General features: G+C 44.8%; 1 protein-coding gene across 1 annotated transcript in view; it reads left to right on the top strand.

The window, feature by feature from the left end:
- SND1 (staphylococcal nuclease and tudor domain containing 1) overlaps positions 1–18,978 on the top strand; it is a 413,624-nt gene that overhangs the window by 37,006 nt on the left and 357,640 nt on the right. Inside the window, exons 2-8 of the mRNA XM_074315643.2 lie at positions 2,750–2,899; positions 8,851–8,971; positions 12,788–12,866; positions 15,236–15,396; positions 16,088–16,179; positions 16,823–16,981; positions 18,242–18,348. Of these exons, the coding sequence (XP_074171744.1) occupies positions 2,750–2,899; positions 8,851–8,971; positions 12,788–12,866; positions 15,236–15,396; positions 16,088–16,179; positions 16,823–16,981; positions 18,242–18,348 (869 nt within the window). The remainder of the gene's footprint in view (positions 1–2,749; positions 2,900–8,850; positions 8,972–12,787; positions 12,867–15,235; positions 15,397–16,087; positions 16,180–16,822; positions 16,982–18,241; positions 18,349–18,978) is intronic.

Raw genomic sequence — 18,978 nt, 5'->3', positions numbered from 1 at the left:
AGTATGAAGGGTATAGAACAGCTGATAAAGTAAAAGTCACCTCCAGTATTCATTTGAGCCTTGAGTATTGTCTGAATGGTGTTATTTGGTGCAATCATGTAAAGAAGTTCTGGTGACAGTTTTTAGGAAAGCATTGGGAGAGGGGGGAGGGTGTCAAAGGAAGCTTTGCAAAATTCCTGTGTGCAGGTTGTTTGCCAAAGCCCTTAATGGAGCCAGGATAATAGTTACAGACCCATTGTCCCCCAGGGACGTAGTATACTAGGTAGAGCCATTCGAGGTAACACCTTTCTGATATTTAGGGGGAAATGAGGGGCTCCTCTCATCAGTCATTCTGTTCTCAAGCTTTCAAGTGGCCGTTGTCAGACTTGAGAAATAAGGATTGTTTCCTAGCCTGGGTCAGTGCTTACTTATCAGAGTTTACCTTGATCAGCTAAGGTGAGTTTTCTTGGAAAGGGGCTGTAGCTGTCCCAACTGGGCTTACCAAGAGAGGTACTAGCTGTCCCAGCAGTGCCTTAGTTTTGTGAAGACTTCACTACAACTGAGGGAGCAGGCATTGGAGACAGACACCCTTGTTTTTCGGCTATCTGGAGCTGGGCTCTCCTTAGCCCTGTTTGGAACCTGTGCATGAATGGTTCAAGTGCAGGCAGGTATTCTACAATGTGTTGTTCTTGTTTCTGCTGTTCGTGAAGAATTAACTATCACTGAATCAGATCCAAGCTCATTTTCTTCCTTTGGCCCTTCTCTTTGCAGGATCATCAAGCACCCTCTTCCCTCCTATACCTGTTCTTTCCTGGCTTCGCTTTGTTTGCGAGCTTGTCTTTTCAGAGTGTCAGTTCTCTGGGACGTTGCCCAGGGCGTGCGTTCTTGGGAGAGGCTGTTAGCAAGGCTGTTGGGTTGGAAGCTGTACGGTTTAATTGCTGGTCACAGTTGATCAGAAAGGATAAAAATGAAGAGCATGACTCATAACTGGTAAGGAAGACAGTCTTTTATTATGTGTGTCATGGTGTAGCCAGGGAGAGGGCGTTTATTTAGATCAAGGTCTGTGTGCTGAAGGTATTGGGTTACTGAGACATTAACCAGAGCACTATTTTTAAAAAACTGGAATGTGTGTATTTGTTGGACAGTTTCTGAAAAAAGGTGGTAGAATGGGTAAGTGAATTGTGGTAGATTCATACAAAGGAACATATGACTGTGAAAGTGCATGAACTAGGGTTTTACATCAACATGAATGATTTTTACCAAAAACCTTCCTCAAACCCAATGAGCAAAAGAAGCAAGTCAGTGATGGGTACATGCAGGAGACTTAGTTTATGTAGAGTTCAGAAGTAGGTGAAACGAAACCATGTTGCGTAGCGATGTATACTTAGCTGGCAAAACTGTACAGAAACCAAGAGAGGGATTGTCACATTGGTCAGGATGATGGTGGCAGGTGGGGGCACAGAGGGAACCCAAGGTTCTGGCTGTGTTTTAGTTCTTCACTTGGGTGGGGGTGACCCAGTTGTTTTATTCTTTAACATGCACATATGTTTAAATGCACTTCCATATGTATATTCATGTCTCGCAACTTACCGTGTTAGTTAAGATGGAGAGGTGAAGGAGGATTGTCAGCTCAGCAGGCGTGTATAGAAGTGGCTTCCCTGCATACTCCCGCCTTTCTTCTTTGATTCAGCTTCCTTTTCAAGAACAGTTCTTTCTCAACAGAACTCCAGGGTCTTGTCTACCTCAGGGCTCTATCTTGACAGCAACTTGCTACCTTCTATCTACTAACTTGTCAGCAGCTTTTTTTGTTTTCTGTGTTTTTTTCTCTTTGCAGAAGTTTATTCAAATTTAGTAACAGGCAGTAATAGGTACATTTCTTAAAATTTCCAAGTACTATTAGCTTTTCTTGTTTGAAACATGGAATTGAGTCTTTCGGGTCTGGTGAAGCCAGGCTCGGCCCACCTGCTCATTAAATCGTGCCTCACTGAGCAAAGACAACTTGAAGAGCTTGGTGATGTTTGTCATTTTTTCTTTACGCCCTTCCTTCTCTTCTTCCACTTGAAATCCATCTTCTCCCCTGCAGATGTTTAAAAGTTCAGTACCCGTGAGCTTCAGAGCTCTTTGCACATTTGCATGTGGGTTCTACACCTGGAGCCTTTGATTAGAGAGAGGAAAGGAGCTACTGTGTTTGGGAATCTTGAGGTGCTCCGTAGATTCTTCTGTTTCACTCACCGAGAGCATGGGTTTTCTAGATTCCTTCTGTTTTCTCTCTTAGCTCAGACTGAGCACTGGACTCTGGCTGCCCTGCTCTTACGCAGCTCTTTCCAGGGCGTGTGCAGGGACTTCTTCCTCCAGTTTCCCCTTTCCTTAGGCCTTCCATTGCTGGCGTCTGCCCTGGAGTGGAATGTGTGGTTGGAGACACTGCCTTCCTAATAATTGAAAAGAACCCAGGGAGTGGTGATTGCTGGGATGAGATTACAAAGGTTATTAACCTCCACTCTCACGTGCTGTTCACCCAGTTGATTTTATGACTTTTTTCTCATTTGATTAATTCCTACTTATGTTTCTGGGTCGATCATTTCATAGTCTAGCCCAAGGTTTTCAGTGGGTCTTTCTCTGGTAAAATGAAAAACAACCCCTTTCATGTAGTCACTGCCTACAAGGTGGCATCTACCGTTTCAGATGTCGGGATTCAGTACTGAACAATCCACGTTATGGTGCATCATCTCTAGACTGCTAACTTCCTCTCCTGTCTCCCTCCCACACTCAGGTTCTCTCAGGATGTGCCATCATTGTCCGAGGGCAGCCTCGCGGTGGGCCTCCTCCCGAGAGACAGATCAACCTCAGCAACATTCGAGCTGGAAACCTCGCCCGCCGGGCAGCTGCAACACAACCGGATGCAAAAGATACCCCTGATGAGGTAGGTGTTTCTGGAGGCCTCCCTGAGGCTGTGGACCCAGGTTACAGCCCAATCTGCTCCTCGAGTGCCACGAAGCTGGTCTACTCTTTCTTTTCTGGATCTTGTGAGTGTTTCGAAATGATATGACTGGTGATGTTGGACGTTCCCACAGGGTCTCGCGTCGTTTGTACGTCCACTCCTGGGCGGTACCCCCGTCTCGGGGCGCTTCCTTATCCCCTTTCCTAGGCTCAGAGCCTCTTCAGGCTTGTCAGCGTTTTCACTCCTCCTGGAACAGGTTAGAACATTTCCAGGGTAGTGTCGGTCATTTGAAGTTGGCATTGGTTATGGCAGAGCTCTTTTATTAATTTATGCTTGAATCTCCGCGTACATTCAAAATTCAGAAGGATGTTCAGTGAAAAATCTAGTCCTTCTCCCCAAGGACTGCTGATGTTACTATTGCCGTACGTCTCCTTCCAGGGATATTTACTGGCTGTACAAGCAGCCACTCTCACTTTCCTGAGGTAGCAGACTACACATTCTAAGCCTGTGCTTCATTACAGGTTCTTAATCTGGGATCCACGTACCCATTACGGTGTTGGAATCCCATGCAGTTGTTTGCACAGCTGTATGTAAACATGCGTTTAAGGGAGGGAGCTTTTAACAGTTTCTCCGGGCAAGCTGTGGCCCAACAGTAGTCAAGAACCGTTGCATTACGGCAATTTGAGAAGCTGCTGGGCTCTCTCTCCACCATCCCTCCGACCCCGTCCCCCACCTCTGACGTCCTGCCTCCTGGCCTTCTCTGTGGTCTGCCTCGGACTCCTTCCGGTCCTGCCTCTTCAGGCAGCTGCTGAGTCCTATAGTTTGAAACATGAGCTCTCGTCTCTCCTTTAGCTGTGCTTTGGCCATCAGAAACGAAATTTCTGGATCCTAATGATTTGTGCTTTGCCCCAGCTTGATGGTTGTTGAGCAAGCTGGAACCTCAGCTTTCCTCTGTTCCCTGAGACAGAAGTGAAGACGAAAAAGCAGCCACGGGGATCTCTTACTTAAGGAAAGCGTTCAGTTTTTTCCATCTGTAATGAAGGGTAGTTTGTTTGAATTGAGAAGACAGTGAAGCAGTGTTATAGAAAATAGAGAAAAATCACCCCAAATTCCGCTTTCAGCAGCAATCAGATTCTTGAGATAATGACGAAATAGATCAAAATCAGTTCTTTTTCATTGGTCCTCCCTCAGTGAGCACAAGTATTGGGAATAATTGTGAAGGGCTTAGCACATGCCTACGTGCTTTACAAAGTACTTAATCTTACTTGCGGTAATCACGAGTGTTATTTGTTAATTTCTACTGCTACAAATACTGCTAGTACTGTTAGACCAGACACCAAAGAGTAAACCTCAGCACTTTTCAAATTTTGGGCGCAAAGTGCTTTCCTTGACCAACATTTTGAATAGTTCTTCTCCTTTCATTTGTGTGTCATGTAACAGCTTGACCGCTTCTGAGAGGAGAAGAGTGTTAACCCTGGCAGGCTAGAGCTGAGCAAGTTCATTTCCCCAGAAGGAAGAAGCAGTGTAGCTCTAGGAAGGAAGGGTTTTAATTTCCTGTTTTGTGGATGAGAATCTAGGGCAGAGAAACACAAGGCCGGTTGGAGCTTGTTCTAAAATATCTTAACTGTATCCTACGTAACAGTATAATAAAATCTTACCAGAACTATCCCAGCTGAAAGCATACCATGTAATCTGATGCCACTTCTCGTTAAAGTTTCATGTATTTATACAATCTAATGCTTTTTGTTTCTTGCAGAGCAACTCAGTCTCACTACGTTTCTCCTGGTAACTCTTCATACGTCCCTGTGACATGAAGTATTTGATCGATAGCTGTAGATTTCACTCTTTCTCAGCCGTAGTCACTAGTTCTCTGTCCTAATAATCCAGTCTCTCCTTGTCCTGCTGTGATCTGGGTTTCCCTGTACCAGGCCCTTGAAGCTGCTCTGGCTCACGTCAGTGATGTCAACTGGTAACCCACATCAGAAACCTGATTTCCCTTGCTCTTATTTCAGCCCCTTCCCCCGCCCCCAACTCCCAGGCCTTTATCGAGACCTGGAGATTCTGCCTCCTTAAAACCTCTCTACTCCAACCTTGAAACTTCAATACTACTCCTGTGGTCCTTTGTTCAGGTCTGATGGTGTGCTTGGAATCGTGCAATAATAGTCTCTGCCTTCAGTCTCCTTCCTTCTACTCCTTTCTCTATATGCTCCCACATCTTTTTGAAACATAGTTTTGTTGAGTGCCTTGCTCAGTGTCCTTCCCAGACACTTCTGGAGTTCCTCCTTTCCTCTGTGATGCATCTAAATGCCATAGTCTGGGGTTGAAGCCCATTTGTAGTTGCCTTGTAGTCTTCTCTTACTGACCCCGCTCTGGGAGGCTAAGTTCCAGCCAAGCTGAAGAACTCGGATCTTCTCAGAGCCTCTTGAGTCCCGCCTGCTGGTGTCTTAGCCCAGGCTGCTCACTCCGTTAGGAGCCCCTTCTCCACCTGTGCCCTGGGCACCTGCCTCTGAAGAGTCTGCCTCCTGAGAAGTCACGTCTGACATCTCCTTTCATCGTTCCATTTTCGTGCTGTCATAGCATTCATAACATTTTCATTCCATATGTATGTGTCTTGCTCTACTAGAGCGTAAGCTCCTCGAGAGGAGGGACCTTTGCTCTCATCTGATGCCTAGTCAGTGCCTGACGCGTAGCAGGTATGCAGTGAATAAACACTGACGTGAATAATGAGGAGAAGCTGAGCATCTCTGCTTTGGGGATCAGTGGGTTTTGCAATGTGGCACTACCCTTTCTCTCTGGCTTTCCGTTGGTCACAGCATTGTTTGTGAGCATATGGTCAGGTCTTTTCATATTTAAATAGAGTCAGGGACATTAGTGTTCATTTGCTTCCCCTGTTTCACTGTCCCAAATGTCATTCACTTACTTATTCTCTGCCTTCCCTCCCGATAGCTTCTTCCACAGAAACTCAGCTGTCTCCTAAATCCTGTGGCAATAGAAGCATCCCCATGGTGTGTCCCCAGCCGACGCTGCCCTGTCGCAGGCTATAATCCCCAGCATTGCCCAGCTACTCCAGACAGCCTAGATCCTGCACTGGTGGGCACTGTGGAATTATATGTTTATTTCCCATGGAGTCACTGAGCTCCCGTTACGTGCGAAGCTCTGCTGGTTTCATGAGAAATATAGAAATGAATGTCACAGTCCTGTGTTCAGTGGAGCTTTTGAGAATTGGGGTGGTGGGGCGGTGGGGGTACAGAGGGATTAGTTGCATATACAGGTGATGAAGTGGAATGATGAGAAGAGAAAGAGGGACCAGTGGTATTGAACATTGGGCCAGGCACAAAAGTAGTTAGCACTACGGTTTTACTCATACATTGCTGTGTGGTTTCATCTTGTTCCAGTAATTCTGGAGTCTATCTGGTCCAAAGAAAAGATTGGAATTAAAAATTCTGTTCATCATGGTAGACATCAGAACCTCGCTTGGGTCTGGGAGCAGAGAGCAAGCTGCTAGCTCTGCTACTGTTGGGAAGAGGCAGTTCTAAAGGGAAGAGGGACTTTTGCGTCCCAGCTACTTAAGGGCCATTTGCTTCTTAGATGGCACTCTGGGACGTCATTTGAGTAGTCAGTCTTCCTGTTCGGCCATGCTGGACCTTGTTTGATGAGTGCTTTCAGCAGTTTCCTGAGAGGCTCTGTTGGAATAGCCCTCGCTCTCCCTCAGGGGGCCTGCTGGTCGCCGTCGGTGTGGATGTTTGTACACAGTCTCTCCCAGAGTTCTCCGCTGCCCTTGTGAGGCAGGAAGGCATCAGTCCCTTTCCTGAGTCTCCCAGGTGCCTCTCTTCATGTAATATCTTATCCAGTGAATGAATTTGCCCAACTCTTGGTGGGATACAACTTGGGAAGGTGAGTTTAAGAAAGGAAGATGACAGAAACTAGATTTTTAAAAAAAAATAGGATTAGGTGTATGTCCTCTTCAAGACTTCCAGTGTGACTTTCTCTTATGGCCCAGTGACTGACCAGCTGTAAAATTAAGGTCCTCAGAGAAGAGTACTCCTTCAGAAGGCTTTAAAAGCTTCTAGTAATTCTGCCTTGCTGGTAGATAATTGGAGGTTTTCCCACAGCGGCTAGATATTTCCTTGTGAACTGACCCTTGATAAGTGAATTTTTACCAAAGTCTTGGCTTCCTTTAGGAGTACTTGTCTTACCAGAACTTTCCCAAGTGTTTAGGAAGGCAGTGTGTTACTGAATGTTAGATAGTAGTGTGGCACGCAGGATTAAATCCTAAACATTAGATCTATAGTTGGGTGTTTTTAGAGATCACTAAGTTAATAAAAATCATAGGAGCCTGTGTTACCTGATTCAGTAGAGTTTCTGTGCTTGTTTGATAGTTGGGTTCATTTATCAATCATTAGACTTTGGTGATAAGTATCCGTTTTCATTTTTTAGGAGTAGGGCAAGGGCCATAAAAATGTGGTGAGCTCTGTTGCCATTGATTTGTTGACTCTGCTCGTTGGTGCCTTGAGGAGAGAGCAGTAGGTGAGAGGGTTTGAGCTTGTGTTTGTGTGTCCGAGAGCACTTACTCAGGATCAGTTCTCCCAGAACCATCCACAATTCGTGTTATACAACCGGACTGGTTCTGTGAACACAGCCCAGTACATTGCTTGGCTTCTGGTTTCTGGAAAGTCGTATGGATGTTTTCCTTCTAGAAAAGTTTGTTGGATAACCCCATAGAGTCATCTTCATGGGCTGAAAAGGTCGTCAGCAGAGGGTTCCTTTTCAGGCCATGGGCGTGCTGTTGTGCCTTCATGGTGTGTGGCGCCACGAGATTGTAATAAGCAGTGTATGCCCATTGGACACCCCTTTCCCGTTTATACTTTGCATTTTTTCTGCACATGCGCTCCTGCTTATCATATACTCCTTGAACTCTTATCCCTCCTTCCTCATTTCTTTTCCAAGGGAACTTGGGGCACTGAGCTAGGTCCAGACTGTAAATCCAAGTGACTGTGGTGGACCGACGGTGACAGGACTGCCTGCTTCAGAGGTGACGTCTAGCTTTGTCTGTACCATCCTAGGAGTGGTGGTCTGGGGATGGCAAAACCATCCCTTTGCCCGGTATCTTGAGGTCACTGGAGACTCTGCTTCACATTGTGTGGCTGTGTGGCTGACTCCCTGTGCCAGTGTCGAAGTGACCCCTTCCCACGGCCTGTTACTTGTGTCTTCCCGAAGATTCTGGGACCTGTATAGGGTCCCCCTGGTGTAGTTGCAGACTAGAGCAGTACGAGAAGAGGACACTTGGGGAGAATACGTCTTGCCCTTCTCCACTCTGTTGGCTGTTCTTTAACCAGGTGGAGGACAGGACATCAGCGAGGCTCTTACCTGAGTACGGGGCTCACTGCAGTAACAGCACCAGAACTGTATCCTTACTCCACAGTGCCTTGAACTCGAGGTTTCAGGCTGGTTTAATAATAGTCAGTGAAAGTGCTTTGTAAATTGGAAAGAGGCAAAGAAATGGAGGTGGTTAATGAGTTCCCTTTGGCTAGGCAAGTTTCGGGAGCCTGGACTTCCCACTCGGGAGTGGGTTAATAAATATAAAGCATTTAGAGTAGTGGCTGGCACCTGGTAAGTGCTATAAAATTATTGGCAATTATTATTCACGAAGTAAGCTGTAGCTCTGAATAGATGGTGATGGGGGAAAAAAGTACTACCGCCAGCATCTGGCAAACCACGAGGCCTGATTTTAGGGCCTGTGTGCTCATGAAACCAGCCCCTAGACCTGCTTTTTCATGAGCTCCCTAAGTGTGTGATCTGCGTTGTGTGCCTTTCATTTCTGTGTTCTCCTCGGGGCCTGGTACAGGGCCAGGGTCCTAAAGGAATGACCCTGAATGCTGATTGTGGTGGGGAACTCGGCAGCTCTCCTGTGACGCATTTGCTCTGTGTTTCAGCCCTGGGCATTTCCTGCTCGAGAGTTTCTTCGGAAGAAGCTGATTGGGAAGGAAGTCTGTTTCACGATAGAAAACAAGACTCCCCAGGGGCGAGAGTATGGCATGATCTACCTTGGAAAAGGTGAGTAGCAAGGAGGAAAGGATGCGTTTCTCTCTGAGTCTAAAGTTCCTTCAGAGGTCAGTTTCCATCTGGTGGAAGGCCAGTGTGAGCGCGGGTGGTGGGGGCTGGAGGACAGTTGGCTGCTGACGCAGGTGGAAGTGCTTTGGGCATGCAGGCGTAGAGGCACGTGCCACTCTTGCGTTTCCTTCTTTCCTCCTGGGCCTGCTCTCCTGGCATGGCTTAGGTGTATGTTGTACGGCACAGCGTTATTCCCCATAGTTAGGCCCTCAGCCTGTGGAACTCAACAGCTGTGTTTCTAGGTCATAGTGCTAATTGAATTGCTATAGATTTCCGATTGTATCTTCTGTTTCCTTTATCTATTTGTGGTTTTTCTTCCCATCATGGGGACTCCCTTTAGGAAAGGAAGATTTGTTTAGGGCTTGTGGTTTTTTTGCAAGCCACATGTTTTGTGATTGAATGGAAACGATGGAGCCCTTGGAGTTGTGTGCCTGTTGGTTAGAATCCTGGCGCTCTCCCCTCGTGGACCCTTACTTACCCCTTAAAAAGGTTACTTTATTTGTAAGGTTAAAAAGATAATATATGTAAAGAACCTAGCTCTGGCACAGAGTGTGTACTCAGTAAATACATTTATGTGTGCACACATGCCGGTTGTTTAGCTGGGCCAGATGGCTCATGGGATATTAGGTGTTCTGGTCTTTTGGATTAAGTAGAGGGAGAGTAAGCTCGTGGGATAGAGTTTGAACAGAAATAGGACATTGAAAGACTTAGTAGAATGTTCTCCATAAAGCATAAAACAGTTGTGTTCATCTGGAAGTATTTGGGGAACAGAAAAATTTGTTCAAGTTTCCTGTGATTCTTTGATAACCTTCCAGCTGAGCTGCTTTAGATAGTTTGTTTGACTTGGGTGGTTAGTGTTGGAAGTAAGCAAGTAGAATGGCAAGGCTAACAACATCCTCCTGTGATTCTATTTGTAGGTTCTGATTTTAGTTGTAGAGGTCTTAGAAAAGCAAGTTGGCTGTGACCTTGGAGGCATCTTGTCTAATTTACCCGATAGAGAAACACCACCTTTGCCAGCTTCCCAGACAAATGGCTATCTGCTTCTTGATAGAATGGGAAGTTATAGAAATACATAGCATCTTTTCAAAAAGAGAAATAGACAGATTTGCCTTTCACCCATAATTCAAATAACACAATAGGAAAGAAAAACACTTAAGCCTTATTGTTGGATGGTTACTGGTTAGAAGAATATAAGATAAGTGGAAGTGCACTGTCTTCAAAATGCAGTTGTTCAAAGATTTCATTACCTAAAAAAATTCCAATTTTATTTCAGCTAGTCAGTCTTCTATTTTTCCAGAAGAGACCTCACTGGACTACAGATAGCTGCAGGCACAGGTAGCTCTATAAAGAGCCCATATCTAAGAGTTCTTTTAAATAACATTGGTCTTCAACAAAAATGGTCAAATTATTTATTTATTTATTTTATTTTTAAAAAAAAATTTTAAATTTATTTTAAGTGTGTTTGTCCAGGACCCATCAGCTCCAAGTCAAGTAGTTGTTTCAATCTTGTGTGGAGGGCGCAGCTCACAGTGGCCCATGTGGGGATTGAACCAGCCACCCTGGTGTTACGAGCATCGCGCTCTAACCCACTGAGCTAACCAGCTGCCCTAGATTGTTTTGTTAAGAGACTCTGACACTTAAAATGATCTTTAAAGTTATTTTTTAAAAGTTTATTGTTTTAAACTGACCCAAATTACAGACTGGATGTAATTTAGCAGTAACATGTTTAGAATAAAACCTGGCACATAGGATGTGATCAATAAGCATGTAGTGAAAGAACGACTGAAATCACCTACATCTTTCAGTTTTAAAGACTTAGGAGGCTTCAGGTTTAATATTTTCACTCAGATACTTTAACCAACTCTAATGCCAATTCTAGTGAAAGGAAACAGTCGCTTAGATCATTAATTAGTATTCAAATATTTACCCTATTTACTCTTTTTATGACGGGGGAGAAGGGTAGAATTTGAGAAATTGTGGTTGACCTACATGCAGCATATTAACAAAAGAGGATTAGTCTTCAGACTTTAGGAGAGAATAATAGTTACCCATCTGTTCTTAGGGCCATCCCCAATTGTGAATTGATCAAATTCATAACTTGAAAGTAATAAGCAAGAATCAGATGCTTGCTGTACAAATTCCCTGTTTTCAGTATTCTGTCCACCACATTTTGTTGCTTTCTTTGGGTGGCTGGCCCAGAGAAATGTATTTTTCTGCCTTAGAAGGCGCAATCAGAACTCAGTTTTTAGAATCAGGCCTGCCAACGGCCACTGTCAAAGTGCTGTGTGCCAAGGAAATGTCTGAGAGCCACCGGGTGCTGTTGGTTGGCTGGTATTATGGCCACTCACCTTGTTTGTACCCCCACTTCCTTCTTTTCACCCCCTGGCCTCTTGGCCCCTTACTGCTCAACTTTTCCCTTAATTGTTGAATCCTTCCTTTTGACTTTCCATTCTTTGGGGTTCCTGTTGCTTTGAAAGAACCAGTGTAATATTTAGTATTTGCTAATACCACTTAGCTGTGTGTGTCTGGCCTCAGCAGTGACCTCAGTGGAAAGGTTCTTGTGATCCACGCTCAGTCTCAGAACCAGAGCGTCCTTTGTGTAAACGTCATTCATCTTTATTTTTCTTGGTAAGGAAAGAGGCTTATAATTTGCCTCTGCAGAAATTTGGGCATGCTGATGGCAAGGCATTTAGTGTGGGTTTGTGGGTGGTGTGTCTACTTGTTATTGCTTGCAGAAGTCGTTGTGTAGTGTACCGAATAGAAACCTGACAATTTTTTTCGGTGCTGACTTACCTCTCAGCTAGACTGCTGTGTTTCAGTTTATCTAGGAATTTGTTCTCTACCATACGAAAGATTTTTCTGCAGTGATTCCCTCATAGGTGTCTTCCTTTATCGTTTTGGCTGACAAGCAGAGATTTAAGGGAATATACAGAACCTAAAAGCTTTTTCGATAGCATGGAACTGCAATTAATGTTTCAAGTGTCCAGGTAAAGCTTCATCAGGGTGGGTTTTACATTTAGCTTCATTTTTGTTGCCTGCTCTGAAGGCTGCTGTGTGAGAGATTAGATATCTAGACACTGTCCCCCGGGTCTCTGTGAGAGCAGGAGAAAGTCTTTTTCAAACGGTGTAGCTTGTCTTGGGTCCTGTTGGAGCAGAGAATAGAGCATCCTGAGAGGAATTGGACTTGCTGGTATAAAATGTGACAGACAATCCTAAACAAATCTGTCTCTGTGATTGTGTGCTGTGTTTCTCATTCCTGTGTCCTTGGAGATTTGCAGACGTTGTTTAATCCTCACAAGAAGCCACCAGGCAGGTCTGTTCCCATTTTATAGGTGAGTAAATGAAGATGCTGAGAGGTCTCGTCTAAGCTGTAAGAGGAGACTTAGTATTCTGTTCCGGGCTTCTCCGCTCAGGTCAGCGCTCTTTACGCTCTCCTGGGCTGCCACATGTGTCTGGTTTTCTTGTCAGTCTCCAGTAGTTTCTGAGATTGCCTCTGGCCCGGGAGATACACAAGAAAATTAGAAACAAAGTCTTGAGAAAAAGATTTATAGACCTTTGGGTCTTAGAGCCTAGACATTTTGGGCAAAGAGGTTTTCTGAAAAACCCAACACTTGAGTTTTTGGACATTGCTGCTTTGTCCAATTCTCTGGCACCACACTCTCCTCGAAGAGCTAAGGGTGAAAGGGGGCTCCGTTCGAGCTCTGTTGCCATTGGAGGCAGACTTGAATCTTGTGTTTAATTCCCTTTTTTCCTTCTCAGATACCAATGGGGAAAACATTGCAGAGTCTCTGGTTGCAGAGGGCTTGGCCACCCGCAGAGAAGGCATGAGAGCCAATAAGTAAGTCTTCATTACTCTTCTGACCCTCTGACCTCCTTCTGCTCCGCTGTGAGAGCTGGGGTCGCTCAAGGGAGGTCGGGTCAGCTCTGTATTGGCTTTGCTGCATTTTCGTCCTTGTCCCCTGACATTAAATGGGTAGCTTCTGCTGGTCTCTGGCTTTGATGTATGTAACTCGTTTAAGAACAGGCTTGGAGACAAGGCAGCTCTGTTCTTCCTAGGAGTCAACAGGCTCTGTCTTAAACCTTAGATACTGTGTTTCCCTGAAAATAAGACTGGTCTTACATTAATTTTTGCTCCAAAAGGTGCATTAGGGCTTATGTTCAGGGGATATCATCCTGAAAAGTCGTGCTAGGGCTTAGTTTCTGGTTAGGTCTTATTTTCGGGGAAACATGATAAACAGTTCCAGAGTAGTTATCTTTCCATCCCAGAAGATTCATTGAGCACTTACTATGTGCCAGGCTGTGTTCTCGGCACTGAGAATAGTGCAGTGAACAAAGAAGCTTAGCTTCTGCTGACATTTCAGTGGCGGAGACAGATAATAAACCAACACAAATAGATATACAATATATCATGTACAAGTAATAGTGCAGTGAAAAATAAAATGGAATGACTAAATAGAATTCAAAGCAAAATCTGCTGCTTGGAATCTAGCAAAACCGACAAGGTCTCAATGGTTCTGCTCTAAAGTCAGGGAAAATTTCTCTCTCCCCAAAGCCTGTGAGTCAGTTTTGGTCTATTGCTCTGTAGATACTTAATAAGTAGTAGGTAAAAATGGATGTGTTTAGCTAATGGCAGTGTGAACTTCCTAGAAATAAGTGTTAGGTATGTAGGCTTTATAGCCCATGTATCATGTTCAAGTTCACCAGTCCTGGTGCTCAGCAGGATGGATTGCAGCTGGCTTTAATTAACACTTTAGTCTCTGAAAAGTGATATGCGACATCAGTAATTTGGAGGCTAAAGATGCTGTTTAAATCATTAATCCTTGTTATATTATAGCAACTAATATAGCTTAGAAAAGGCTTTGGATAAATATTTGCACGGGCGGTACCAATACTGGGGGTGAGCAAAGGCAAAAACACATTTTGTGTGTCTCCTGCTTTCATAGACTCGGGGACCCTCACTCACCATCTGCTTGTCCGACTTCAGACTCATTTGCTGGAGCCTGTAACTGGGGTGTGAGCATGTGGGAATTGGTTGAATTAAGACATGTATCTTAGGTGGTGTTTTTAGAAGCATGTCCTTGAGTTGTATCTTAAGGACAGTTGCTGGCATGATAACCATTGTGCTGTGTTTTAGGAATCCAGTTTGCAACCAGAATGAGGAAGTTTTAGAAAGCCCATGGCAGTATCATACCATCTCAATGAAGTAATCTCCCCTGGTCTCTCAGTCCTTTTTTTCTCCAAAGTTATCTTAAAGCCCCCTTTTCTCAGTTTCTATGTTTGCTTCTATCTCTGAAGCTGCATTTCCCCATCGGATTCTGGCTATTTCGGATTCCTGAGGATGTGATTGTCTTTTGTTGTGGGGAGTGGGGAAGAGAGTTACTGAAGACTTGTGGTTTGAGAAATTGTAGGGCAGGGATCCTCACTTACTCGTCCCTACCTGTCAAGGTGGGAGATTCAATGTATGCACGTAGCCATTGATGGCACCAGGTATTGAGATTGTGGAGAGGCCATGTGGCTCACTGCTCAGTTCTTGGCTCAGATATGTGTGTGTGAGAGAAGAGCAGAGGCATTTCTAGTGGTTTTTTTGGTTTTGTTTATCTGCTAACTTGCTGGCTACTCTTGTATGCAGTTTGGTTTCCTGCCTGATGAAGAAGGAGTCTAACGTTTTCAAATTGCTTTTCCTTAGCTGGCCTTATTGAATGCGTAAGTAATTTTGGGGTGACATTATCTGCAATAACAAACAGTATTTGCACTGCATTCCCCAGCCCTGGTCTGTAGACGACAGGGAGCAAGGGTGGTTCTCAGTCACCTTCCCTGCACTGTGTCCTGCTGAGCTCTGCCTGGATTCCAGTTCCAGAATCAGGTAGTTAAATGAAGCTGTACCCTCCAGAGCTGCTTCCCTCTGGGCCACCAACTCATTCTCTTGTAATCACTGCTAGTGGCAACACTGAGATGGGTGTTCTTGGGTCCTCGTTAAATGCTCTTAAGACTGAATCTGTTGTTTGAGGGAACAAATCTGGAATCGAGAAGTTGCACTCATGATGGTTTTCTGGTTGTAGGCTTGCATCTGAAGTGATTGATCTGCAACAAATGCTTTGGTCTCTTCAAAGAGGGAAGATGCTGAAGAAACCCAGCGTCAAAGACGAGCCCGAGATTTCTGTTGTGAACTCACTCACTAACCATGCACGTTGATTTTTCCCTTCCCAGTCCTGAGCAGAACCGGCTTTCGGAATGTGAGGAGCAAGCGAAGGCTGCTAAGAAAGGGATGTGGAGTGAGGGGAACGGTTCTCACACTGTCCGGGACCTCAAGTACACCATTGAGAACCCACGGCACTTTGTGGATTCACACCACCAGAAGCCCGTCAACGGTGAGGCTGGCGGGCACAGACACGTGGCCTCAGGCTGCCTTCTGCCCGTGAGCTTCTTGGTCATGGAACCTCTCCTGCTTATTTAGTATCCACGGGGAATTGTAAAGTGTAGACCATCACGTGGTATTTGGGAAGGGAACTTGAATCCAGTTCACGTGGGTCCCATCAGATGTAGTCTGGAGAGGTTAGTCCTTTGCTGGCATAGGGTGGTAAATTGCTGGTCTCTTTGCACATTGAGGATTTTCCTGTTTTCTAAAAGATGGCCACTTAAGTACCATCTACACACACACACACCATATAGTTCTGGCCCTACTTTGAGACCTTGTTAACACTGACTCAGTAAAATAAAATGATGACCAATCCTGACTTGTTATGAATTATTATTTGCTGGGCACCTGGTACTAAGGTGAGCAACTTACCTTACTGATAACAGAGTTTTAGGTATGAGCCATGAGGTCCCAGAGGTTCAAAAGGCGTAGAAGTCGCCCCAGTCTCTGTTCCCCAGGAGAAGTTCATGGAAGACTGTGCTGTGTGAACACTGGTGACCTGCCAGCCCTTCATCACTTCTCAGAGGGAGGCTTTCCTGAGGGGCTGGGGGGAGAGGAACTGCGTCCCGTGCAGGAGGATTAGGCATTGTTGATTCCTGGCGTGAGTTTTGCTACTGGCTGAGGCTGTTCGTTCTGTTGTGCAGCTATCATCGAGCACGTGCGAGATGGCAGTGTGGTCAGGGCCCTGCTCCTCCCTGACTACTACCTGGTTACCGTCATGCTGTCGGGGATCAAGGTCAGACCATCCGCGGGGCTGCGGGTGGGGTTCGGCTTGTGACGTGGTCACTCCCAGGTGGGCTTTTCTGCTTGGGGACCTCAGACCCACTGTTCCTTCTGGCATGGGCCATGCACATTGGCTACAGTACTTTAAACTTGGCAGTGGGACACTTCTCACTAGATCAAGTACGATTTTGTAATGTTTGAAGTGCGCAGGGTCTGTTTGGAGTGGGCTGTGCAGAGATTGTTGAAACCCGGAAAGGGGGGACGGGATGCCTTTGAAGTGTGCTGAGTATGGCTTGTCTTAATGTGTAAAATATCCATTTTGATGACACAAATACCAGGCATTTAAAGTTAGGCGCTGTCAATCTTTTCATGGCAAAATTGTTCTCCCTGTGACAACATGAGTGTTATTTGCCTTACCAAGAAGTCTCAGATGATGAGGCTATTTCCAGTTACTTTTTACCAATATACTTTCAGAAGGTTTAGAAGACCTGATCTGAGACTTTCCCCAGTGTATGTTTGTGCTTTTTGGATGGTGCAGCCTGGTGGGAGTGGGTCGAGCTGCATCTCTAAGCTGCATCACTAAGCTGCATTACTAAGCTGCATTATCTAAGCTGCATATCTAAGCTGCATCACTCACCCATTTGCCTTTGCTATAGTGCCCAACTTTTCGACGAGAAGCAGATGGCAGTGAAACACCAGAGCCTTTTGCTGCAGAAGCCAAATTTTTCACCGAGTCTCGACTGCTTCAGAGGGATGTTCAGATCATTTTGGAGAGCTGCCACAACCAGAACATTCTGGGTACCATCCTTCATCCAGTGAGTGTGCCCTGCACACTGGGCTATGTGGGGTTGGGGGCCCATTTGGGGTTTGACAAGCTATCCTTTGCTTCTCTTCTTTCTCTATGTAAGAGCCATTTAAATATCTTGGAAGGATTATCATCTGATTTTTGAGACATTTTCAAGGGAGATATCAGTTATCTGATAGAATTGGACAAATCTTTGCAACTTCTCACTTTTAGAAAATAAATCTCAAATGTTACAGGGTTTAAAGGGAAGAGGAATTTTTAGCACTGATTTTCCCAAGTGTTGGTCCTAGAGGTCTTGTGCATAGGAAAGTGGGAGGTTGCTACATTGGTTAGAAATGGCACTGAGACTTACGGAATAGGATTGGTGAGTTTGTACATAGATCTGGAAATTACGTAATAGGAGACTGACTGGTGGAACTGTGATGAAGAAATCTTTCTATGGAGAAATTATTTTGTGAATGCCAGGTCTTATCCAGTTTACTCCTAACTCTGCTTTTGAGCAGGAAATAGGTTCTTTATGTTTTGACTATCAGGAGTTGTACCCTACAGTGTATACTTTGGTCATTTCCCACTGGAAATGACCTTGGTTTTTAATACGGGAGTTTAAATGGATTTTCATTATTACAACCTATATCCAATACAGAGTAAACAACTGTTATTTTTTGGCTAGAGAATTCTTCCATTATGGCGGTTGGGGAAGGCTGGGAGGCTTGGTTTGCAGTGTGCCAAGGTCACGTCTGATTCTTCTGGAGTGCTAACTGTCTGCCCGTGCCCTGCCAGATGGCTCTGTGTCACAGCAGAATGTGAATTGTAATTCACTGGGTAAAATGTAGCTTAAGTTATTCCCTTACTCAGCTCGTTCTTCAGCTTTCCCCTTATGAAAGGGGGACTAAGTGCTGATCTTCAGGAAGGAAATAATAAGGTGTAATCTCCACTAAAGATTAACATCCTCCTCTGCCCACAAGAAAAGCTATTGAAAAGTCAATTCCATTCAATGCCACTAACATTTATCCTATTCCTATTAAGTGAGAGCTACTGTGCTGTGTTGTGAGGGTATGAAGCCAAGGGTGTTGAGAAGAGTCCAGAGTGGTGTCTCTCGTCTTACGGCTGGTTTCTTAATGAAAGAAATGGCTCTGCTGCCTTTTTTTTTTTTTTAATAAACTACAGACCAGCTTGTGGCTGTGTTAATTGCATCAGAGTTCTAGAGAAATGGATTCTCTTGCCATAGAATCTAATCTCTGCCTGCCTTCTTGTGTGCCTTGTTTTTCAGAATGGCAACATCACAGAGCTCCTCCTGAAGGAAGGTTTTGCACGCTGTGTGGACTGGTCGATTGCAGTGTACACTCGGGGTGCAGAAAAGCTGAGGGCAGCTGAGAGGTAAGGTTTTTCAGGGAAGCCTTCCAGCCAAGGCTCTTGTGAAAGATCTTTAGGGGAAGAAATCTAGTGATCTTCTCTCACCCATCTATGTCAGTGTCTGTTTTATTTCAGTAAAGGATTCGGGAAATTCCAAGAGGCTAGGATCCCAGAAGAGTGGCTTACTTGTAAGTCTCGAGGTTCAGTCAAATTCGGGGCTGTCCAGTAAGGACCTAGACTTTCATTCAGACATCGTTCTTTACTTGATTTGCTTTTTTCATGTTTCCAGGTCATTTTTTTTTCCAAGCCTCATTTCTCACTTAAATTGGGGGTTTTAGGCATTTGAGATGAAGTAAACTTGAGTCTCATTGAGGATGATGAAATCTCTTACCAGTTACTCCCAAACAGGCAGGCTGGAGCCAGGAGTATGTTGGAAAGACAGAGCCTAATGGCCCAAAACAGGACTATCAGTGCTATTGTGAGGCGTAATGCCCTAATTTATTTAAAAGTATGTTTTAGTTCTAAATTCTAATGCAACTGTGAGGTGCTGTTGTCATGTTTTTGGTTAGGTGCCTTATGGTTAAAGCAGATGTAGAAATAACCGATTTCCAGAAAAAATGATAGTGGATATTCCAAAAATTGGTGGTGATTTCA

The sequence above is a fragment of the Rhinolophus sinicus genome, chromosome 8 (genome assembly GCF_057876585.1).
Source record: "Rhinolophus sinicus isolate RSI-liver-muscle chromosome 8, RSI-T2T, whole genome shotgun sequence".
NCBI classification, from domain to species: Eukaryota; Metazoa; Chordata; class Mammalia; order Chiroptera; family Rhinolophidae; genus Rhinolophus; species Rhinolophus sinicus.
Note: the sequence above shows the minus strand (reverse complement) of the source record. Positions and strands in the feature narration are given on the sequence as shown.